Source organism: Sceloporus occidentalis, unplaced genomic scaffold, assembly GCF_023333645.1.
Source record: "Sceloporus occidentalis isolate IW3139 unplaced genomic scaffold, rSceOcc1.0.p SCAF_16, whole genome shotgun sequence".
Classification (NCBI taxonomy): domain Eukaryota; kingdom Metazoa; phylum Chordata; class Lepidosauria; order Squamata; family Phrynosomatidae; genus Sceloporus; species Sceloporus occidentalis.
This window is the reverse complement of record NW_028316996.1, coordinates 6,545,982-6,572,845: the sequence shown is the minus strand read 5'-3', so window position 1 is coordinate 6,572,845 and position 26,864 is coordinate 6,545,982. Positions and strand designations below refer to the sequence as shown.

General features: G+C 38.2%; 1 protein-coding gene across 2 annotated transcripts in view; it reads left to right on the top strand.

The window, feature by feature from the left end:
• Positions 1–26,864, top strand: part of LOC149302974 (small conductance calcium-activated potassium channel protein 2-like) — a 79,286-nt gene that overhangs the window by 31,344 nt on the left and 21,078 nt on the right. For both annotated transcript variants that reach the window (XM_089481777.1, XM_089481776.1), the window contains 2 exons: positions 13,345–13,486; positions 26,183–26,293. In XM_089481777.1, coding sequence (XP_089337903.1) covers positions 13,345–13,486; positions 26,183–26,293 — 253 coding nt within the window. The remainder of the gene's footprint in view (positions 1–13,344; positions 13,487–26,182; positions 26,294–26,864) is intronic.

The window sequence follows — 26,864 nt, the reverse complement described above, 5'->3', positions numbered from 1 at the left end:
TAAACTTTAGTAAAAGAACTGTGTTATCTCCTACTTCTTATTTTGCCTTACATTTTGCTGAACTGTAGAAGATTGTTAACATACTGTTATCAAGGGAGTCGCATCTTATTCCATACAGTTCTGTTTAACGTACTTGTATGTAGGTAGTGTGTATAGTGCATTGTAAACCCAATACCAGTTTAACCCACCAAATAACGACACGGAGACCGAAATTGGATAAAGCAATTTTATTGTAAAACCATAAAACACTGTGTTGGCCCAAAACACCATAAACCAATAAGAATAATATACAATAACCGATAAATAATAAATACAAATATACAAATATACATAACACATTACCGTAACATATTCAAAACATAACCAACACAGGAACCGAATTAACCCCGTCCTTGCCGGCCTCTCACACTGCACAATCCAGACCACAGGTACTCACCTCCCCCCTCGTCCAAACAAAATTGACAGCTACCTTTCGCTGTCCCACCACCAATGCTAACCACCAGCCGTCCAACAAGCTCGGTGGGCACGTCCAATAAAACACCAGAGGTTAGGGGAGGATTGAGCCTTCCATTACACCAGCATCCAAACTCCATCACTTACCAAAACCAGACCGGCAAGGACACGCAAACCGCCAGCTGTGACAAAAGAAAGAAAGTTAGTACACAAGAAATAGGGAGGGAGGGTGGGAAGCAGGTAAGACTATTGGCCGTGTCTGTAAAAAAGGACAGTGACCGGGGTCACCCAGAGGGCACCTTATATCACCTAGGGTCTCCCACCCCTCAATTAACATACCCCAATCAAAACACGCACATGCCCCAAGCATGCACTCACCCACACACATACATGCTCCCTGTCCATTTAGCTACGCTGATTCCCAGGGGCCTAGTCCCATTAGTACATAAAGTGTAGAGGAAGTAAACCTAGACAGTTAAGTGATATAGCATGTACACAATAATGGAGGATGGAGTTGCTTTTAAATGTGGAAATCTAGGGAAGAATAGGATTCTTACTATGTGTCAAAATCATATGCATTGATAATGATGCTATTAGAGATTAAAGGTGCTGTTCCACCTAGACGTCCGTCACCCTTTTATGTTAACTAAACCTGGCACTGTTAATAAAATACGTTTTTTTCCTGTAGTTACTTGTTTAAAAGCTTTCAGCAGGGCCTTTTAACTTGGTGCCTCTGAACTGCTCTGGCTACCTATTGGTTTCTGACATCACTGAAGGGATGTGTTTGCTTGAAGGTCTTCTGGAAGTAGTTGTATGAGGTCACACTGCTGTGATGTGATACATAGAATTACATGAATCTGCATTTACTGAGGTTTACTGAGATACTGGAGTTGCATAGTAACAGTTTTTAAGTGAGGACAAAAATAAAATGGCAGAGAGGTTTCCTTTACTTCTGTTTGCATGATACATCACTTATGGTGATATTTTATGAGCCAACCTCTGTGGAACAGCACCTTTAACATCTTTGAAAACACATTGCTTTTGATAATTTTAGACTTAAGAAACATCAATATATCATGCTTCAAATTGTTTTTTGTTTTTAACATATGTTTTACATTTTTTACAAAATGTAAGCTGTCTTCGTGTTTAATTTAGCAATAAGATATTTGGTATAAGATATTACACCAAACTTATCCCAGCAAAGCAAAACAGAATTTCTCGGCAATGAAAAGGTGTAACTCCTCCATAGGTTTGATGTGGGAAATGGAATATACCGTTTCTCATCTTTCTCCATTATAACACAACAACTCTATGCATGACAGTTGGGAGGTGTATAAGCAATGATAGTTTCTTGAAAAGATAATAAAGTTTAAGAAAGATTAAGAAAACCTAATTTTTAATACTACATTTGTATAGTTGTTAACTTCATCTTAATATATTCCATTAAAAAAGTTAACTACGCGCAAACAGCAAAGCATTATGGACATGGAGGATGTCATCACTTCCTTTACCCCTTAAGGACAATGGGCGGTCCCTAAACCCATTGAAAACAATGTATTTTGAGCCCATGCATGTACGGGCTTTGTCATTAAGGGGTTAAAAATTTTAAACATAGGGACATTACAGTAACAGTTTTTAAATAAAAATTCAGCCTGGCCTAAACTGCACTGCATTGTTTGCATGCTAACCCATTACATTAAATATGTCTATTCACCTTTATAGCACATACTAAGAAGCGGGTAAGGAAAAATTATGGTCTTGTCTCATTTGATAATATTAATAATAGTAGATGTTGATGCATTTTAGAGTCCATGCAAGATAGGTGTCCAGGGGGCTTACATGCGAGGAAGATGGAGTGTTGGCCCATGTACTTTTTGGATCAGTGACAATTTTTTGTGTTTTTTCCTGCAATTCTACGTAAAGCCACTAGGGTGTTTCAATTAAAATGGACTTTAGCTCTTTATTAACCAACAATACTCCTTTTACAGGTCTCTTTTGGGACTGGATAGCACATTTCACATGTTACCTGACAAAAGTCCATGGGCTGAATGTTACCAGCTCTTGTTAATACCAGTATACACTTAAATAACAGCGAGATGTGGATTTTTTTTATCCACATTCTTCAAATAAAGGGCATACCAAGCAATATTTCTGAGGATGGAAAGTCCTTGTTTTAACAATTCCTGTAAAGCTACAAGATTACAGAACATATACAGTAAATTTCGAATAATATGCATCTTTATCTGATCTATACATTCATAACATTTGGCAACTTTAAAGTTATAAAATGCCAAAGTCCATAGTAACAGCAGAAGGGCTCCGTGTATATGTCATGTGCATTTCCTTTACGTCCTTTGATAAATACCACAACCCGAAGCCATATGTTTACAGAGGTTCCGGAAAGTTCATAGAGGTGGAGTGGTAGATGAATGTGTACAATACGCGTATGTGTGCCTGTGTGTGTATATATATATATATATATATATATATATATATATATATATATATACACACACCAGTATATCATGTATTTAAACTCCACAATGGCCCACTGCTTTAACAAAAAAAATGAAAATGTACTTATATACTTTATATGTAACATATGGGTGATGTGCTTTTATAGATTACATATTCATTGTAACAATGATCAGAAAAACAGAATACAAAAACCAGAATTTGCTGTATTATATGCCAGCCCTGTGATGGTTAATACAGGTTCAAGGCTCTTAAGCTGGCGAAAGCAAATATTGATTACTTTATCGAAACAAATAAATCACACAGAAGCTACCATGCTTTCTAATGCAACATAAATTATTAAAATGTTTCAGTTTTGTTATATATTTATAGGCTGTAGTGGATTATCGTGTGCAATTTAATGCATGCTATAGCTGTCCCCTTTAACAGTAGTGTTTGCAGGTTTTGGACACTCACCGTCAGCCAAGTACAGTGTTGACTCAAGCGAGAATACCAGGGGGTCTATTAAGCAGCCCAAACTGTCTAGAAATGCAGATTGCATTGGAGGGGGGATTTCACCAGCTAAGTCCTTTATGTGTTTATTTCTCAAGTAAAAAATGCATGTGATAGTACTATTCACAAATAACTTTCCAAATAATAAGCTTCTGTTGGTGGTGGTGTTGTATGGAGTATAAGACTGTCTCATTGATTGCCAGTCTTGGGATTCTTTCAAGAGAAGGCAAATGGAAAAAGTGGCGTATTAATTTTGAATGCATTACAAATTTGGGTGTTTCATATATGAGCTTGGATTTTGTACTGAGCTCACTATGAAAGTCAAAACAGTTGACACTCGGAAGCCAAAATAAATATATAGAGAGGTTTTATATTAGAAAATGAAGGATTGATTTTTAAGCATGACTGTCCTTTTAAAATAAGGACATGACACACAATACAGTGTTTTTGGCACCTTTTGGTTGAAGCTGTATTGCAAAGAAATTTAGAATTCTTTCCAGGGTGGAATGAACATAAATCCCAGATAAAGTGCACAACATTTTAATACATGATCAAATTTCATGCAACATATCGTTATTATATTCAACCTCATACTCCATATATTGATCTTTAAGGGGATGGAACACCATTACCACCTACTGCTGTTTTATTCTTATTATGGCTCTTCAAAATATTAAGATAGAATAGACTTACATTTACGCTGGGTTTTATGTCACTTGTAGTTTGAGTTAAAAAAAGGACATATCTATAAGTGACATAAAAACAAGTGTGAATGTAAGTCAATTCAATTCCAATATTTGCAAGAGCAATAGTAAAAGTACAGGGATTCGGAATAACTCTGTAACTCGCATTACCTTTGATTTAGAAATCGCTTTGTAGATTGCTTGTTAAATAATGGGTTCCTTCAAGAAGCAGACAAAAGCGCAGCTTGCTGAAACTATATTTAAGATAATGTATCAAGGCAGTTTACATATAATTTGCTGTGCATGGGTCACTCAGCAATTTGTGGACTGTCAATGGAACATGAGAAGATGCAGATAAGCAAAAAGATGTGTGAATTTGATATTTAACAATTCTGCAAGATCTGAGGGACTGGGAACATCTCCATTAAAAAAAATCTATATATTTCAAGTAAAGTAAAAATACATTTAGTGTTTTAGAAAGGGTTGAGAAACTCCTAATATAGTAGGAGTCAAGATGTTAAATTGAGCTTTTGTTTTTTGACCTCACGAGCAGCAGCTTAATGAAGGCCAAGCCACACAACATTATAAGGTCTTAATAATGGAATGTGCTTTCATTTGACCTTGAACACTTTGCCAGTATGTCTATGCTGCATAAATTCTCAGCCTTTATAAATAATTGTCCTGGTGTAGCTCAGAATGTTGGCTTTTTTTTCATTTCTTTTTTATTGTGTATGTAAAGATGGCCAAAAATGAGGCAAAATGGCATTTGTAGGAATAGAAACACTGGCCATGCGTCAAAATGGAAACAAAATGAGTACTGCAATAAAAAATAACACCTTTTTATTGGACTAACATTCTATTTTATGGACAAGCTTTTGAGAGTATAAACCTTCATTTATCAAGTGAAAAGCAATAATGACCACAAAACATCTAAGTAAGACATGGGCAGCAGTACAGGGGTTAAGGACTGATAAGGTATAGGCCACAGTATTTTTAAGGTGGTCATAAATCAGTTTAGCCAGTGTGTGAAAATGTGTTAGTGGTAGATGGAAGGAGGGGGATAATGGCATTGGAAAAAACCCCCCCCAAAAACTCATGCATATATCATTAGACAAAGTGAAGTCTGTTAAATGACGACAATGCCCATATCCATGCTTAATCCAGTGTCCTTAGTTTTGAAATGGTTAATCATCTTTTTTTTCTTTCGGTACTTTCATTTTGGGGTTCTCAATGGAGCGGTCCCTCTGGGTAAAGCGGTGGCTGACCGGGGTGCAGTTATTAATTTTGTTGCGTCTGTAAATGGTGTGTCTATGTAGATTCATCCTTGGGTTCAGTTTCTGGCTGGTTTCCCCAATGATACATCCTGCTTTACATATGCAGATGTACATGTGTATAATTATTTTATGGTGTATTTTGTGTCTTGTGATGGGCAGTGTTGTCATTACAGATGTGTTCATGTAATTTGCAGCGAGATGTATTTCATGGTTTGGTGCCATTCGCAATAATGTTTTGTTCACAATTTTCTATGGTCCAGTTTTTGTTTTAGGTTGGGTTGTGGTCTAAATGGTGATTCAGGGAATAATTCGTCTAACATTGTATTCTCTGGTAGTAGTGGTTATAAGTCCCTTATAATTTTGCTGAATCCCTCTATTTGTGGAATTGTATGTAGTCACTAATGGGCAAGCTACATTGAGTTGATCATTAAACTTAGGCTGTAGGATCAAAATAAAATGAATAAGCAGTTTGTGGAGACCAATGTGTTTCTAAGCACGCAGGTTCATGTTTTCATTTTCATACAGTATGAAGCAAGCTTTAATTTATTTAATTAGCAGCACTCTTTGCGTTATATACTATTTAGCAACTGGACTCGACTTATCTGTACCTGAATATGCAGGTACTTGCACGCTCTGACTCCACACACAACGCTTCCTGAAATTACATGACGTAGTTGGAAAGATGTGGGAAGAAGGTATTTCCCACAAGAGGTTCCTCAGTGGGTTGAAAGAGCTGTCTTCCGCTTGTTTTCGGAGATGGGTTTTTTTATGCCCACTCCAACTCTTTTGGATGATTTTTTTCCCTTCAAATACAATCTCCATCTAGACATACATAGAATTCCCACAATTACGTCAATGATATTTGCATTTGACCAATCTATGCGGTAAGTAACCCGTTAGACGTTTATCTGGAAAATATATTTGTATGCTTTGTGTTATCAAATTCCTACCCTGGTAAAATGTATAATGCATTAGAGTATAGGTATCCTAGGTTTTGGTCTAGAAAAAAAAGTCAGATTCATACCCACATTTAATGTGAAATATTGCATACATGCTACTCCCTGTCTCTTCATTTCATCAGACTATGCTTACTTCTGTCACTCTGCAAATTGTCTAGATGGAAAAAGTACCCTCCAGGGTCATTTGTGCTCATCCAAGTATTCATCTAGCATGACCTACAAAGCGAGAGCTTGTTGCTTTCCTGTGCAGTGACTGAAGTGGAATGAATCGTACAGAGGAAGCCAAGTCATCACGCCCAACTAACTGCATTCCCTGACACACTATATATTCATATGAATATGTATATTTTATCCGTCGAAGTAATATGCTAAATGCAATATAATATCACTTAAAACAATGGCAGTACCTCCACTTCAATGTTCAGCTTATACAAAAAATAACATTTTCAAAAATTCTAATATATTTGTTAATTTTAAGGGACTTGCACATTTTAATTGATTGCTCTGTTTTTAAACCATTCGTTGATGTGCTTGTTTGTGCATTCTTTTGGTCACTGACCGTGATCTGAATTCCAGTTGTCTTCAGAGTGGTCGATAACACCAAAATCTGATCAGAACTTATACTTTTATCTTAGATCTATTTTTTCTTCTAGCTTTCTGTAATGCCGCTGTATTTAAATGCTTCCTGAGAATTTGCAGCTGTAGTGTAATAATAAAATAAGGGATTTGAAGTCTAATCTGTGATAAAGAGCAGGGTGCCGTTCGAAACGCGTCCAGATTTCGGGTCTCCTGTGCACGTAGGTGCACTCAGGTGTGAACTATGTTTTTTAATATTGAAGCAAAATAAAAGCTGGAAGTTTTTTCATTTAAGTGCTGGATCGACCCCTTCTTTTTCTTTGTATTTCAAGTCTAATACATTTAAGATAACTATTTCACACGCTCCTATTGAGCTTATAGAAATATCCATGCATATTAAGCCATTACTGACCCTGTGTTACTAAAGGTTATGTTGCAAAATGGTTCATTAAACTGTACCGAAAATGCACTAAATACCTTGTAATTAATATTTGGTTAACGCGTCTAACTAAAACTTACACAAGCCCTAACAAAGACTTAAGTTGGCGGTGCTCAAAATCTAGCACAAATGCGCACCATTAAAAAAAATTATTAATGCATTGGATGTTTTTTGGAAAAAAACTGTAGCAGTGAGTAGATGTAAAAAGCACACGAACTGGAGCAAATATAATAAATGAGTGTAAGAATAAAGAGCTGAAGGATGAAGTATAACATCAGTATTAAAACCTGAACTACTGGAACGTGTAATTGTAAATTTTTTCTATTTACAGAACACTTTCATGTGTATTATTCCTCGTCTTATGTGTGTGTACGTTTTAAGACACTGTACCATAAACTGGCAAATTCTATACCACAAAACAGTGTTTTGTTTACTGGTCCATAGTGAGTGGAATGCGTCCAACTGGCATTGGTATTTACAGATGTGGGATTTGCACATGTTTTGAAACTGAGTTCTGCTTTTTCTCTAAAGCATGGGCATCTGGTGTCTCCCCTATAAGAGGATTCTTATAGGATATAGCTGCTTTCAATTCATTATTGCTTGCATAATATATTCTTTTCTTTATAAGTGTTCTAGTTAAAGGGGACACTGGGCAAACCTTAGGATAGAGGCAACAAAGGATTATGACGGTGGTGGGCGGTCCCGCTGACGGTCGTGGGTGGTCCCACTGCTGTTGGTTGGTGGGCCCGCTGATGTCAGTGGGCGGTCCCGCTGACGGCAGGGTGCCCACGGATGTTGGGGGAGCTCCCGCTGACGTTGGGGGCGTTCCCCGCTGACATCGGGGGCGTTCCCGCTGACGGCAGCGGGAAACACCCCCATTTAAAGGAAAAAATTAGCGGGGAGCGGGGTGTCAAGAGGTCTTGGTCTTGACGCGGAGAACCGGAGGACCAGCGTTCACCCGGCAATCTCCGGGTCAAGCCCGGAGAGTTCGCAGGTATGATTATGACTGAAGATCACAACAAGAATGATCTCCCCATTTGCATTGAAAGTGTCTCTTTTTATTGGAAATAGTCTAAAGAGATAAATTATCCTCCCAAACAGCCTCACCAATAATACAATGAATGAAAATTATTTCTAAGTACTTTAGTAAGTTTTATTTACGCTTCATCTGCAACTAATCAGTTTCAGGAAAACATTCACATTGAAATGAGTTGGAGTGCCTTCTGTGCACAGAGGACCCCGTTGAATACTCACGTGAGCCAACGCTAGAGTATAGCACACGTGTGCACTCGAAATCAAGAGGCATGTTTGGACAATCACATCTCCTGCAAACCAAGGAGCTGGGGATGGGGAAAAGGCAAAAGCATGATGGGGAAATGCTGTAGAATCACTTCATGCATTTGTGGGGTGACAAAAACTATAATTAAAGGGAACATAGTTATAGTTGAAATAAATATATAAAAAAAACAAACCCACTGAGTCAGACCATGAAATGAGTGTCTTCGTTATTTTATATAAATAGTTGATGTTTTGTACACTGAAAGGCAGTATCTTGACCAACTTGAATTTAACTAATGAAGCAAGGTTTGTTGCTTGAGGTGGTTTTTGTACTCTCTTATTATGGATGATATTCTGTATGCTCTGTTTAATACTCTAGCAGATAACGAAATGTCCTGTGCTTTGCTGTATAATTTGTGCATCATCTTTAGGAAACCATATATTTTGCACTTTTTGGGGGAAAATACGTATTACCTCTGGGCTATTTAACACACTTTACAACCCAAAGGCAGGAGGCCAGTTTTAATTTCTTTCTTTTCTATTTTCCCCAGGGACTATTTGCTTTTGTGGCAATAAGCCCTGTTTAGATATCTTATGATCTTAAAATATATTTACTAATAACTTACTCATACTCCTAACTAGTCGGGAGAATCGTGTGTCATATTTTTATGGTGATAAGACATGTCTGATATGCCAATGTTTATTCAGCTTTCGTATTTATTTTTTTTACATGAAAATTTTTTTTCTTTGGCTGGTTGAATCCCCATACCACAGACAGGAGCCCTGAAAATACTCAAATACTTAAAATACACAACAGAAATAATTGGTTACTTTTCTAATGAGAAAAAAACTGATTCTGTTAAAGATCTGTCACTTTTCCTAAATCTTTTACATTTCAGAAGGGGAGGGAAGCCCACTATAGGAAGTTCCCAGGTATCAAAATAAGTGACCTCAAGACCATAAACTAAAATTATAAAAGCCAGGACCACAAAATATGCGCCCTCGCAGAAAGATTTCCAGATGGCAGTTTTATAAAATAGACAATAATGCTGGATGTTCCACTTAATCGTAGTGATTTTCTTTAAATGCCTCAGTGCTAGTATCACAACATCTGAGTCATAGTCCTTTATATGTGCAGTCACAACACACTAGGAAAAAATAAATCACTCATTAAGTCTAAAAATAAAAGTACAAGATATGTGCTTTTATTTGCACGCATTTCTACAACAGAAAACATCAAAATGCCATAAGATGCTTTCTTTTTAATATGAAGGAAGTCCTTTTTACTCATCACTCATAGCATAGGTATTTTTTTTTTTTTTGCTTTGTTTTGTAAAGGATGTTCTTTAAAAAAATGGTGATGGTTAAACAAATATATTGAACTAAAAACACTGAGAAGCACCTGTCTGACTTTCTTAAACACTGTCTGCTACTTTCTTTAACACATTTTTATTTGCTTATATTGTTTTACACAAAGATGTACACACACACACAGATGTACATTTTTTTTATTCTGGTACACAAATATGAATCTATTATATATACATGTGCTACTTCTGAATTTGATTTCTTTTACACTTGCTTACATTATTTTACACCCTAACATATAAATATATATTAATTTTACTCTAGACTTGTGTGTTCATATTCTGGAGAACATGAAAACAAATAGGAATGTTGCGTTTTCGTTGTTTTAAACGGAATACCAAATAAGCTAATATGACGACGTATAAATGTGCACGAAGACGAAAAAGCACATTTGTTTCCTCGTGTTTGTGTTTGTAAAAATCTCCTAGCTAATCTCCCTGGTCCCTTCACCCCATACAAGTCTTTAGCCTACCTTAGTCTTCATAGTACAGCAGTGGTTAACTGGAATCTGTAGGATTGCACCAGAAGCCAAAGGTCAGACAACCGCCCTGAGCTACTTGGCCTCGGAGGAATAGGGATTTTAGTCCGCCTAACAAAGGGCAGGGCATGGCATACCTTGGAGCAACATGGCCTGGGGAGACTAATGGCTTTGGCACCAGCAGTTAGAGGCTGTAAGAGTGACTATTGGTCTCCAGCAGGTGGCTCATCTGGCATCAACCAATTAAGAGCAGCTGCCAGAGGAGCCCCCTGCCCCGCGACCAATAGAGTCGCTCTTACAGACCTTTAAATCCTGGTGCCAAAGCTGCTGCTGTTACAGTTTTAATCCCATATTGACCCCTGCTACAAAACTGGCAGAAAACTAAGAGAAAAATGAATACAAAGAACTTAAACAAATATTCGCCCAAAACTAACATGGAAATGGGCGAATATTCGTAGAATAAGAAGATTTTTTTTCCCTGAAGAAGCACACGAAGACTTGGCCAGCATCCAAGTCTAATTCACACACATCCTCAAATACATACAATCACACACACACATCGGCCTTGCCTCCCAGTCCTATGCACAGCTCCGGGGCGGTTCCCCCACGACCCATTACACCCCTGACTGGGCATAGCATACTATGCACATCCAGCCCATGGTGAGTCCTGATACTTAGATTCTAGTGCTAGTGCCCCCTCATGTAGTTAGATGCATCTCAGACAGCTAAGATCCACACTGATGGCAGGTCACGGGGACCTGCATCAACATTAAAAGCTTCTGCTTTTGTGTCACGTATCTTTCACTGTAAAAATAGAAATTAGATAACGTTTTATATCATGAAAAAATATTCTTAGCAAGAATCTGGAATGCTACTAGATATGGTGTAGTTAGAATGACATTTTAATGCTATAAGTTAATAAAATTTGTCTCAAAGTCAAAAAAACATTGCCCCTCAGCTCACAACACATGTAATCCCCAGCCTTATCGTTGTTCGGCCACCCGGCACTTAAAAAAAAAAAATCAAACGCGTCAAAATCAAACGATTAGAGAAAAAGCATATTCAGACAAAGTGATGTTTAAGTATGAATTGATTTACCTAATTTTGGCTTCTTTCAATGAGGGATCAGTCACCCCAGAGGTGAATACCTAGGCATTTTATATGTGGCAATCCACTGTCAATCCTCCTTTAGCTGTTTTTTTCTTAGATGCTCTTGCAGTTGTACTCAGCACTTCTGGCTGTGTTTTGTTTAACAAGTTGCCTTTATTTGTATGCAAACCGTCCAGAAACCATCGAATAACCTAAATTGCATTTTTCTCAGTTCATACATGTGAAACTGGTTTCATATTTCTGTACTGTATGTAACCCCTCTACACAATACATGTAATACATTCAAAGGGTGTTATTTCCCTAGCACCAATAGTATGCAATTTATAGAGTTTTTGTATGACATGCTGACATGAGAATTAGCTTGCAATATATTCTATTATCTCTGCTTTTTTTATATAATGAAAGATGATGAGTAAATTTAGTTAATTGACAACAAGATCCTCCGGGGATGATGTAGGCTCAGCAAGTGGTATTTCTTAGGACACAGCAGTGTATTCTTAGCTATAAAAGAAAATTGGAAGTATGTCTTCCCAATCTCTGGGATAATGTTTCTCAAGATGCCTGAGGCCTGTTCTGTAAAAATCATACTTGATTTGGTTTATGATCTAATTCATGGTTTCATCGAATGTATTTTATTTCAGAAGACATTGGCAATATCCTCTGTTTTCTTGGTTTGATTCAGATTTATTGATGGGAAATCATGTCACAGTTTTGTAGCCACAGGGTTCACTGTAGCTTAAATGGCCTAAATAATTTAGAACGCTCTCATATAGGAAAATAATGAGCATCAAATTAATGTCAATCAACAGAACCATTGATAAATAAAATGTATTTATTTTGGTTTGCATTGGTTTATTCAGGAAAGCCAGCATTGACATGAAAGTTGTGTTTCCGCACATCCTCTTAAGTAGATACTTACCAAGTGTCTCAGTTTTCGTGGGACTGCCATATTTTTCCGGGCCTTGCGTTGCTGCCTAATTGTCACGCTGTGGTGTGTGTCTTTACCACTTTCCATTGGATCTGTTTACTATAATGTAAGTCTACTAAAAGATATCAAGGTACCATCTGATTACAGAAGAGATCCCTTTGGTGTATAATACAACTACAGGGACCTCTTTTGAAACAAGAAAAAACGAGGAAAAAAGTATATAAAGATATAAAGGAAAAAAAAGTATAATAATTTTATTAATAATATTGTTAATGAAAACCTATGTTTGTCCTTGAAAAACAATATTTAATTCTCTTGGAAACACTCAACACACACACAAAAACCCAGAAAATTATGTTAAAGAAGCATAGGGATATTTATTTTTATTTTTTTTAAAAGGAACAGTCTTTATGGTATAAGATACCCTTGGTCATGCAGGGGTTAATAACCCCTAACCTGGTGGAATATTCAAAAAAGCTCACAGAGTGATTCATATGAGCAGAAATGAATGGACACTGAACATACGACAACTTACAGAAGATGGAGGGGTGCTATGTGAATGATGAATATATTGAATACTCCCATGCCGGGCATGCCACACTGCCAAATTCTGAGAATACAGTATAGACATGGGTGGGTGACAGCTTACCTAATAATCACACCTCTCTCCCTTTGGCCTAATAATTATTATCAAATAAGGAACATTATGTATATGATGTGCGTTCTATGATTAAAGGTAAAATACACATTTTGTGTGTTAGAATCTATTAGAACATTAAATAAATCACTCCAAAATGAATGTATAACTGAACATTATTTTGCTTATTTTAGATACCATGATCAACAGGATGTCACTAGCAACTTTCTTGGAGCCATGTGGTTAATTTCAATTACTTTTCTATCGATTGGATACGGTGACATGGTACCACATACATACTGTGGGAAAGGAGTGTGTTTACTTACTGGAATAATGGTAAGAATTGGTTTCCTAGATGTAACTGTTGTAGAATTTTTGTGAATATATGTAGCTGTTGACTCAACCTGATTCTCATACCGGATTTAAATTAAGTTGTTGATAAAATATTAAATATTATTAGTAAATATAGTAGCTGCTTCCTGAATAGATTGTCCCCTCCTACAACTGATTTTACTAGCCATTCTTCATGACATCCTAAACCATTTGAGAAGTGCCTTTGTTATTGAACATCATACATGTAATATTAGGATCTGGACATGAATGAGTGTTAGTTTAAACACTAGGCTAATACCAATATTTAGCATGATCATAATTCAGCCAGATCAACTAACAAGCTAACATCAACTCAGCCTTCTTTTCACACAGTTCATCATCTCAATATCATAGCTACTTAATATGGCATTTAATGGGCAGTGGTTTCAGTGATGTACCTAGAGTATTTGGCACCCTCTCCTTAAAATGTAAAGACACCCACAAAAAAATAATGTTGGCAAACATATTTATTTCACAAATTTGGAAACTGTTTGTCAAATGGAAAAAAAAACTAGAAATCTGAAAAAATGTATTGTCCTACAGATACATTAAATACGTTTAAATAAATAACATTTACTGAACAGATATGGTACAGCATTACTCCTATAGCTGTATACTGAGCCAAACATTGATGGTGGTACAGCATAACCCCGGGGACCGCACCACTGCCCCACCTCTGGTGATAATGTTGTGATTGGTAATGATTCATCTTTCAGTTAAACTTAAAATTGAAATTCTACATTCTATACACTTTTCTCAATAGTTCCGTAGTTACAAAAGGGTTGAATGTCACCCATTTGAAAAGCTTCATTTAAAATCTGAGCAAAACTAGTGCCTGTAGAATAACATCTGTTCTTGGTTGTATTTTTCAAACCACAGTTTAATACAAAGTAGAAAATTGCAATAAATATATTGATTATTGTTTTTGTTCACTTTATACTGTGCATATATGAAGGCAGGACATCACTTGTCAGGATGTATTAATGAGAGGTTGGTAGCATCCTATTATAATTGCTATATTTTCCATAACAAACAAGAATACAATATGTGCTTTCTTGATAACTGAGTTTGCTGAGATACAGTTGTGCACTTTCGTTTTTCATTGAACACTAATATCTGTATTGGTTGCATAATTTAATCTGTTTTTTTTTTTTTTATTTGCGCATTATGATCCATTCGCCTAAGTACTACAGTATCAAGTGCTGTTCTGCTGTACCAGAAAAAGCAAAGTGTGCATTGATTTATAATTAGATAGCTGAGTGGAAAGGTGGATTTCTTTATGTGAATAAAGTAATGATGAAGATGTTGAAGACTTATAAATAGGGAAGTTATCGTCATATTTTTGTATCAAACACTAGGTTTTAAAGTGATGCAAATTGGTAGTAGTGAGAGGAAAAGAATATATATATATATATATACATACTGTGCTAGGCAGATGTTTCAGATCAATGTCTGCAAATAGATCATCTTTGTTAAGTAGACATTTTTTAGACAACCGTTCCGAACACAGTGCAAATTTTTTTTAACTCCAATTTCTTTCTTTATGTGGAGTTAAGACAGTAGAGTTTGCAAGCAGTGTGGAGCGAAGTATAAGTCAAGGGAGCAGAAACGCTAGAACAAGAGGTCATAATTAGAAACGATTTAATGGAGAGGGTTTCTGATTGAAGGAATCTCACTCACCTACTAAGTAGGGTTTGTCTTCATCTGCATGCTGCTGTGACTTTTTAGCATTAGCAGCTGAAGCATTGGGTTATCATTACTTCCAACTTTTAAAATGGTCAAAGCTGGACACTTTTGTATTAATGGGGTAATGTTAAAGGTAGCACCTACTGATTGATCTCCCAGATCTATCTTGTTAAATTCCATCCAACCCTGTTTGCCTATTAAATCAATATTGGGATCAACGTTGCATATTTTTTAGGTTCTACTGTATGCCTTCTTTAGTTATTAGATATTAGTAAATCAAAGTTCTGTCTTTTAACCCCACCCCCAGTTGCCTCTACTGGAAACACTATTCATTCATACACTTCTTGCACATTCTCGGTAGCTGTATGACACATAAATACATGGTGTCTTTGGTTGTTAGATCAAGCCATTTATCTCTTGTTTGGTAGCTTAGCCCGGTCTAACAGATATTACATAATTTAGTTAATAAGTGAAAAATATTCAAAAACAAAGGCTATCAATGCCAAAATACATAGTCTGAATAGTATTAAAGAAAGTGCTTTCTTCTAAACTTGGAGGAAATTGTGTGTTAATTTTAGTCAATAACGTTTTAAAAATTGGAGTTATATAATGTTTACCACAAATTAAAAATCTATAAAAATATAAAATACTTAATTGACTTGCTCCAGTACCCTTTATGCATCAGAAATGGTAAGAGAAAACTGTGCATATCCCCACATCCACCACACATTTTTGTTTGTTACTTCTTATCTAACACAAAGTCAGGAGGTGTTTCAAGGTTCTAAGTTTCTCTTGAAAATAAAATAAATATCTAGTTTAAACATTAGATACTATTAAATGTATAAAATAAACATAATTTTTTTTGCGATTTCCTGTGTAATTTTGTGATGAATATATCACCATAGATACCAATTTCTATATAACTGATTGGAAGGTCTCTGCGGAAAAAAAGAAAGCAAAAGTGTTGAGCGTGATTTGCCTATTTAATAGGTATAAGTAATAATAATAGCCAAATCGTTGGAGCGTGTCACATTGTTACTCTTCAGGACTCTTTAATAGGTTGGTCATTTAGTGCATGTTCTGAATATTGATATCTGTAATTAGCCACCTCTTCAAGAACGAGATTTTACGCGTTTTATTTTTGTACTTTTCTTTCTAGTTGCATGAGGTTGTAAGGGACATTAAAATAAAATAAACCACACATATATACATGAATAAACACAAAAAACACCAAGCTTGGATGAAACAGGCCGTGACTTTTATTTAGTTTATTAAACATACAAACTTCAAATATAACGATATAACCTTGTAACCATTGTATCAAAATATAACAAAATATAACAAGCCCTTGGCACAAGCCCAGAGCCTCCGACTAAAAACACATAACCTTGCCAAACCGCCATAAAAGCCAGCCGGCATAACTAAAACTTACAGTTCACCCTAAAATTATAGGATAACTATACCCCGATAAAAGCCACGACAATAAATACAAAAACATTATAATACAGGGTGGGTGGGAGGGCGCATTTTCATCAATTCCTCCATGAAGTCTTCAGCTTACCAGCCTCGCCACTGCTCACCAGACTCAAAGGTCAGTGCAGTATCGGCTCAGCGGTTCGCCAGGTAAGTGAAAAGCTCCCTCAAACGCACTCTATTTATAGGTGCTTTTCCCGCCCATAGCGCAGCGCGAGGCACCCGCGAGGCAGGCACGCGGCAGCGCGAGACATTCTAAAAACGCGGCAAAGCGCTAGCGCATGCGCAACAGCGCAAAAACTTACATAAGCTTCACATTTTTTTTTTTTTTTTAAACAACTCACTGACCTTTTCTTGACCCCACAGCCTATACCTGTCAATGTTAACCTTGACCTTTGTTTGCCCCCACAACCTCATGTCAGCCTGCCCTATGGTTGCAGGCTTTATCATGAGGTTGTAAGGGACATTAAAATAAAATAAACCACACATATATACATGAATAAACACAAAAAACACCAAGCTTGGATGAAACAGGCCGTGACTTTTATTTAGTTTATTAAACATACAAACTTCAAATATAACGATATAACCTTGTAACCATTGTATCAAAATATAACAAAATATAACAAGCCCTTGGCACAAGCCCAGAGCCTCCGACTAAAAACACATAACCTTGCCAAACCGCCATAAAAGCCAGCCGGCATAACTAAAACTTACAGTTCACCCAACCGCCTCAAATGAGCTCTAATGCTCATTTGAGGCCCTACCCCACCAAACCACGGCCTGCTCAACCATACACTGCAGATCAACATTAAATATATCATTACCTATGTCAGATAGATGAACACCATCCTGTCTATATAGACCCACACACCCACCTTCTAAATCAGAATGGCGAAAAGAAAAACCTCCTTCTAACAGCATAAATTTTTCAAGTGCTCTATTAACTTTGCGACGTACTCTCTCCAACGCCTTTAATTCTGGCCTTTGAAGCCACAGAAGACGTGGAATCATTTCGGACCACACCAATAACACATCCTTAAAACATTCTTTAACACATAAAATTAAACTTTTACAAAACAGTATTAAATCTAACGACTTCATTGTACCCATGTCATTCCCACCACAATGCATTATTATGGCATTAGGCCATGGAAAATGATCTATACACTCTTCTAAACAATCCCTCAAATTTTTAACCCTTAAACCCCTTACCCCTAGCCAATAAATAGCGATGTCCTTCTTATCAAACCCTAAATTCTCTCCATAGCTTCTTGCTGCTGCTCTTCTTTGGGCCCAAAAAACAAAAGAATGCCCAATAATCCAAACTATAAAGGTTGGATGACCTGAAAGAAATGCAAAGTTAACAAATACCCAAGAAAATAACAAGCTTATAACAAATTTGGCCTAACGTATATTTTAAAACGATTAGACTGCCACCTACCCAACCTCTTAATCACTGACTCATCCAAACCCAATAAAGCAGCCTCCGTAGCAGCACCAATTCGGAAAGAATGAGTCGTATATTTCTCCTTATCCAAACCCAATTCTTTCAACCCCAAACTCAAAATCCTCCTAAATTGGAACCTAGTCAGTGGTAAACCTGACCGATGCACTAACCAATTCCCAATAACCCCAGGCCGAACTTCATTGAACTCCGCTGCAGCTGCAACCGGACAAATATCAGAACCCTCCAATTTGTTCAAGACAACCCAACAACCTCTGGCCTCCTTATCCGTCTTGGAAGTACGGACAAACAATCTTAAAGTAACACCACATATTACATCCCTATCACGTAAACCAGACCCACCATCCTTATTATTAGCTACTAACTCACTAATCCTAAAAGCTCCGAAAAAAGCTATAACAAAAGCAGCTTTAAATAATTTACATTCAAACTCATCCCAACAAATTCTATATAAAACACCTATCAAACTATGTAAAACCCCTGATGACAATGGCTTCCTATCATCAGGAATCCTGGTTTTATTATGATATCCTTTAAGAAGCTGTTTAATCAAAAAATCCCTAAAAGAATGCTGCTTACCGGCCAACTTGAAAAAGAAAGCTACACCAAATAAACATCTATCTATACTGGACTTTGCAACACCCTTATCAATTAAGCTAAGCACGAAAGATAACGCTACATCTATACTCCCATCAAAAACATCTAAATTCCTGCTTTGAACAAAAACAGACCAAGCCGTAAAAGCCTTGGAGTAACCCTCCCATGTATTCTTTGAGACAGATTTCACCAACAGATTACTTAACTGGGTGAAGTCAAGTCCCAAACTGACTCCGGAACTACCAGCCCTTCCACGTCCGCTTGTGGCGCCAACGTCCTGAACAGCTTGAAATTGAAACGAGACAGCGCATCAGCCAAAATATTTTTATTGCCTGGAATATGTTTTGCTTTAAGCCAAATGTTACCTCTCAAACATAAAAACACTAAATGTCTTAATAAATTAATCACAGGAATAGATTTAGCCCGCAAAGTATTAATCACCCAAACCACGCCCATATTATCGCAATGAAGCAAAATCCTTTTATTAGCCCATTGGCTAGACCACAATTCGAACGCTACAACCACCGGAAATAACTCTAATAAAACCATATTTTTAATCCAACCAGCCTCAACCCATGCAACCGGCCATTCTGCTACCGCCCATTTCCCACTCCAAAATATTCCAAAACCAGTAGCTCCAGCCGCGTCAGTAAAAAATTCCATAGCATCACTATTCACAAATTCCTCTTGCCAAATAGCAGAACCATTAAAATTACTCAAAAACAAATCCCATACTTTAAGATCCTCCCTTATCTGCTTCGTTATCCGAACCCTATGTTGAGGTATCTTCTTCCCTGCAATGGCCCTCGCTATATGCCTAGAGAAAACTCTACCCATAGGCATTACCCTAGATGCAAAATTAAACATTCCTAGCAATGACTGAAACTCCTTAACCTTTAATTTATGACTACCTAAAACTTTATGAATAAACCGTCTCATCTTACTAATCTTATCAACAGGAAGTTTAAAGCACATATTCTGCGTATCAATAACTATTCCTAAAAACTGCAACTCTGTAGACGGAAAAACTGTTTTATCAGCAGCTAATGGAACACCAAAACTATCTGCTAACTTTAAAAACATATTAAGCATAGACAAACAATCAACAGAATCCGCTCTACCAATAAATAAAAAATCATCCAAATAATGCACTACTGAATCAAAACCTGAAACATCCCTAAAAACCCATTCTAAAAATGTTGAAAACGCCTCAAAATAGAAACAAGACACTGCGCAACCCATCGGCAAACATTTATCAAAATAAAATAAACCGTCAAATTGAAAACCAAGCGATCGAAAACAATCAGGATGTATAGGGAGCAACCGAAAAGCCGCTTCAATGTCAACCTTAGCTAATAAAGCATTTTTTCCCATCAATCGAACCCACTTAAGCGCATCATCAAATGATGCATAATGCACCGAAAAATCCTCCTTTGTGACTTCATCATTTAAAGAGCCACCATGCGGAAATGACAAATGGTGGATTAACCTGAAGGAACCAGGCTCTTTCTTGGGTACTAAACCAAGCGGGGAAAGACGGAAACAAGAGAAAGGCGGCTTATTGAACGGACCAGCAATCCTTCCCAAACTTAATTCTTTACTTATGTTAAGCCGAACCACATCCTCATTGACCTTAACAGACCTTAAATTATCCACCCATACCATACCTTCCTTATTATAAATGGGAATCTTAAAACCGTCATTAAAGCCATCATAAAGTAACTTAGCCATCTGTTGGTTTGGATACCTGCCTAAAAAGGGGAGCAGACTTGCTAGTCTCACCGGCGTCACTGCCTTTGGGAACATCTTTTCCTGCATTAAACAAATTCTTACGAAAACAACGGAAAGCTGGGTGATTACCCGAACAAACTGAACATTCATGTTTAAACTTGCACGTATTAGGCCACTTACATTGGTTCTCATTGAAAGACCAGCAAAAACCTTTTTGTCTATTAGGTTGTGAATGTGAAACATTTCCCATTGACCTGAAGCTAGACACATTTCTCTGAGGTAACATAATGCTTACCCATGAGCCTACATCCTTCATCCCCCACTTTAAATTCTTATGCACAGACATTTTTTGTCTGAAAGTTTCATCATAATGAAACCACGCTAAACCTCCAAAATTCTTATATGCTTCCAATACCGCATCAAGATGCTGGAAAAGACCTGCACTGCATTCCATATGTTTCTCACAGTAAACGCTTGAAAATATACAAAACGCCTGCAACCAATTATTAAACGATCTCGCTACCGGTCTACGTCTTTCTTCCTCTTTATCAGACTTAATCAAAAATTCTTTTGAAGCAGGCAGTAACGATAAAATATCTAAATATTCATCATTCCAAATTTTTTCTTTAATAACTTTACTTAAATGAAAACCCAGAGGGGAAACCTCACATGACATTACTTCCTTCATGCAGGCTTCATTCACTACACTGCTTTTTACACCAACATTTCCAGATGGTACCCAAGCCTGAGCTGGACTTTGTTTCTGAAAACCCTTTAACACATCCATAAATGCTGAAACCGCTTCATTAAAAGTATTAGCAGAAAAACCCACAGACTCACCACCTTCACCAGCTCTGCCATCAGCTCTCAAGCCACTCTGTTCAGCCCCAAGATGTTCTGCAGCATCTGGGACAGCCTGTGATGGACGCCTACCCCGGCTGCTCAGCTGTGTGCTGCATCCTTCATCCGGGTCCTGCATTGCCCTAGAACGCTTAGGGACATTCTTCACCCGAGAAGCGGGTCTTTTCTTCATCTGTCCGGCATCAGAAACCTTTCTTCCGGGTCTGTTACGTCTATTAGACGCAACCATGACCCTTTCACCTGATCCAGTTGAACCGTGGAAATCCCGCGATAGAGCGCCCTCTTGTGGGATCTTCACCGGTATAAAAACGTCCACCGGCTCCTCCTCCGCCACTTCGTCTTCAGCAACGCTCGGATCAAGAACATCTTCATCTGCAACCGAAGAAGCCAGAAGACATCCGCGAAGCCAATCTTCTCCTCCTTCGCCAGCAACCCGCTCCTGCAGCATTTTCATCAATTCCTCCATGAAGTCTTCAGCTTACCAGCCTCGCCACTGCTCACCAGACTCAAAGGTCAGTGCAGTATCGGCTCAGCGGTTCGCCAGGTAAGTGAAAAGCTCCCTCAAACGCACTCTATTTATAGGTGCTTTTCCCGCCCATAGCGCAGCGCGAGGCACCCGCGAGGCAGGCACGCGGCAGCGCGAGACATTCTAAAAACGCGGCAAAGCGCTAGCGCATGCGCAACAGCGCAAAAACTTACATAAGCTTCACATTTTTTTTTTTTTTTAAACAACTCACTGACCTTTTCTTGACCCCACAGCCTATACCTGTCAATGTTAACCTTGACCTTTGTTTGCCCCCACAACCTCATGTCAGCCTGCCCTATGGTTGCAGGCTTTATCATTGTATCTAATTTGCTTTTATGTATGTACACATTGTAGCAGTGTGCTGTGACATAGATCACATCATGGTTACACTTTGAATTTTGGTAGTGATGATACAGTTGAAATCGACTTTATTATTTCCAGTCTTTCTAGCACCAGATGTTTATCACTTAAACAAAAAGCACTATTTACATTGTACACGTATTGTATGCCACAGGCGGTTTCCATCAGCCTTCAGACGATTCCTGTACATAGCACCTTGGCCACTTTACAACTGGTGTTACAAAGTTACTCATGAACTTAATACTTTGCCTTCTGGAGCTTTGCTTATTGTCCCTCTCTAAGCATCCTGGGTGGTGGTAATGGTTGGAGGTGGAGGTTAAGATGCTGTTAAGGATGTACTCTTGGTGTCTCAACATTTACATGGCCAGCCTGTGATTCACGGGGGGGGGGTATTACAGGGTTAACCCCAGCCAATCCTCTGGCTTTACAATAGGTCTTCCTGGAAGACATGGAAAAGCCATGCCTATCCTAAACTATTCTCCCCATCACTCTAGAGTCACCTAATTTTTATTTAATGTCTTTAAATATTAAGTTCCATTAAATAAATATTTTTCTCTTTTGAACATAAAATACAGTGCTGTTTGCATAAAAAAAGGTTTTATCTGATGTTTTTATTTTACAATATACTTCCTTTATCTGCAGACCAGGAGGCTGCCGTTGTTGTCGGCCATGTGATATTTTGGGTGACTTTACTGCTCAAGCACCAAAGTGAGCTGATGGCAAAGCTAATGATGTTTATTATTTTAAAGACCTTCATTAGTCAGGATGAGGTGGGTGATTAAGACTGAGCTGTTTTATTGTTTTGTAAAGTAAGTATGATAAGCAGTAAGGGTGTTAGTCTTGTAGATTAGGCTAGAGCTCAGAAAACAGACCTGAAAATGATGTTAAGTAAAACTAAGAACTGACTTAGAAAAATTAAACAGCACAATGTTATGAAACCTATTTTATACTGATACCAGCAGTGAAAAAATCGTCGAGAGTTCTCCTTTGGCTTTGGTAATGTGACTATGTTTTAATACTACAAAAACACAATTGGCAAAAAGGTAAATATTACTATTGCAAGTAAATAATACAAAGAATGTAATGTTACATCCTCTAAAGCTTCCAATTTTGTGGTACCAGTTTGGGAAACCTCTTTCATGTTCCAACATGTCTTTGCCCCAGTGCACAAAGCAAGGTCCATAAAGACACGGTTTGACGAGTTTGGTGGTCAGGAGCTCAAGTGGCCCGCACAGAGCCCTGACCTCAACCCCACTGAACACAATTTAGTATACCATACTTTATAGCATTATAATGGTACTTCATACTGCATGTTAATGCCATCCGTGAAAATGTATACTTCTTCAGCCTCCCGGCAGGGAAGCTACTTATAGTCACAGTTACTCCCCACCCAGATTTAACCCCGATATAATGCTTCCTGTATTTATGTTTAATGCGTGCTGAGAATGTGCTGCTTGGTCCTCCAGTTTATCTACTCCAGCATGTTCTGGTGTGGAAATGATCCTATATACTAGATAAAATACCTGTGAAAAAGATTTAAAAAAATAGGCTTTACATAGAGACTTGACTAGATATGCAGAAATGCCTATAATGTATTGTTTCCATTTTACCAATTTCCAATTACATTTGCCGATTAAAATTAGTCATTGAATGTATCATACACATAATATTTTTGGTTAAATTTTTTAGGTTCTCACTGTTAAATAATTGTATTTGCTATGTCTTTGTAACTAACCTCTTTTAAATAAGCAGTGCAGAGAATACCTTTTCTTCCATAAGGGTAACCTGCAATGTAGAGATAAAACCATCTTGTGTAAGGCTATACATAGTTGTCCCAGATAATCTCACGTCTAAGACGTAATTCACGTATAAATTGATTTGGTACATATTGCTAAGGGAATATGTATTAGTTCTAAGCATCAGTATTATTGCATAAATACAAACCATGTAAAAGTGAATCTTTAATTTCAAACACCAATCTAACATGGAGGATTGGATAATGTTTTGGATAGTTGTATTGCCCCTGGGCAGAAAGCTTCCAGGTCCACCGTGTTTGCATGTCTACTAGGGCTGCAACTAACGATTATTTTAATAATCGATTAGTTGGCCGATTATTTTTTCGATTAATCGATTAATCGGATAAAAAAAACAATATGCAAATTTTTTGTTTATTTAAAATAATTTAATGAACTGGATGTTAAAAAACAACTTAAAATTTACATTAACATTCTTATTTTGTTATGATGTAATAAAAAAACAATATTTTCAAAGTACAAAAACCCAAACACAATATTTATGAAACAAAATAACCCCAAACATTCTGAAAAGAGGTGGACTATTACTGTTCAAGAAACTTTGCCCCAGCCCTGGTACTTTGCACTCAGCACTTTGCACTTTGCACCCAGCACTTTGCACCCAGCACTTTGCACCCAGCCCTGGCACTTTGCACCCAGCACTTTGCCCCACCCCTGGCACTTTGCACCCAGCACTTTGCACCCAGCCCTGGCACTTTGCACCCAGCCCTGGCACTTTGCACCCAGCCCTGGCACTTTGCACCCAGCACTCAGCACTTTGCCCCACCCCTGGCACTTTGCACCCAGCACTTTGCACCCGGCACTTTGCACCCAGCCCTGGCACTTTGCACTCAGCACTTTGCCCCAGCCCTGGCACTTTGCACCCAGCACTTTGCACTCAGCACTTTGCACCCAGCCCTGGCACTTTGCACCCAGAACTTTGCACCCAGCCCTGGCACTTTGCACCCAGCCCTGGCACTTTGCACCCAGCACTTTTGCACTGTGCCCCTGCACCCAGTCTCCAACTCTGCCCTGCACCCAGCCCTGCCCCCACATTCTGCCCTGCCCCCACACTCACACCCTGCCCCCACACTCACACCCTGCACCCACTCTGCCCTGCACTCACACTCACACCCTGCCCTGCATCCACACCCCCACTCTGCCCTGCACCCAGTCTCCCACTCTGCCCTGCACCCAGTCTCCTGCCCTGCCCTGCATCCCCACCCCCACTCTGCCCTGCACCCCCACCCCCACTCTGCCCTGCACTCAGTCTCCTACCCTGGCCTGCCCCCCCACCCCCACTCTGCCCTGCATCCCCTGAAACCCCACCCCCACGAATCGCTCTGTGCGAATGGAGCCACTCGCACAGAGCGAACCGCACAGAGCGAATTCGCACAGACATGAAGAATACTTACCTCCGGAACGCGTCACATCCGTCACGCAGTGCAGAGCGTGTAGCGGAAGCAGGGAACGCTCGCGGAGGTAAGTAAAAGGAGCAAACAACGAATCGATCACTCGATTAATCGATAACGGAAATCGTCGACAACGATTTCCGTTATCGATTATTATCGATTTTATCGATTCGTTGTTTCAGCCCTAATGTCTACCATGATGACATCAGTTGAAGAGATGCATGTTTTACATGCCGCCCAACACTTTAGGTATCTAAATTGGCACACTCTTGGTGAAAGGCATTGTTAGAGGGCAAGGGTAGGGCTACCCACCTGATTTTTCCAACCAGCTTTCAACACATCGTTGAAATGTACTGTGAGGAGCTATGATTGATATCTGTGCTGAAAAAGCAATCAATGCCACAGCTTCATGTGCTGGTTAAGAGAGATCAGAGAATCTCCTCAACTGATAATGATCCCCATTGCCCCCACAAGTGGGACAGTAGGTTGTTTGGTGGAAAATGAGACAACGCTGGAAAATTGGACCATCCCGTGAAAAATGCGCCATTTGGGATGTATGCCTAGTCAAAGTGTAAGCTACCTATAGGTTCCTTGTCTAAATATAGCTATTCCAGGATGAACACTGTGACCCCCTGCATTCCAAGGATTAGAACACAAATTTTTACAATATTGATTCCCTTGTATGATATTATGCTTATGTGTTTTCATACATAACTAGCTATTTGTAAAATGTGTTTTTCTTGTATCTTGCAGGGTGCTGGCTGCACTGCACTCGTTGTGGCTGTGGTAGCGAGGAAGCTAGAACTTACCAAAGCAGAAAAACATGTTCATAATTTTATGATGGATACCCAGTTAACTAAAAGAGTAAGTGATCACAATTAAAGTAACTTTTCTAATCTCATGCAATTCAGCTAACCGTGAAGGAACATTAATGTTTGGCTTATACATTTTCTGTATTATTTGCATAGCATGTATTTCAAATAGTGTCAAACCTAATGCTAAATGTAATCTGAATGTTACATGTGCTGTCTTTTGGAGTTAAGTAACATAAGGGACACATTTTTAGGAATGCTTTACAAACAACAAAATAACAATTGAAAAAAGTGTGATTGAAATTTGTATTGTGTAGAATTATGGCATTATTAGCAGGGTCCCCACCTACACATCCATAGTTGCCAAAGGCTTTATATAAAAGATTGCCTTAGAGCAGGGGCGTCCAAGTTTTTTCTGCAGTGGGCCACTTCATCAGAATTGTATCCGTGCGAGGGCCGCACTCATTTTTCACTGTGAGAAAATATGGCCTTTAATAAAATATGCAGATTAAAATAAAGTAAATGACACAAAACCTTTACTTTTCCTCTCACTGATTTCTGGGATTTCTGGGCATACAAATTCAGGATTCTGGATAAGTAAAAATAAAATAGTTCTATTTATT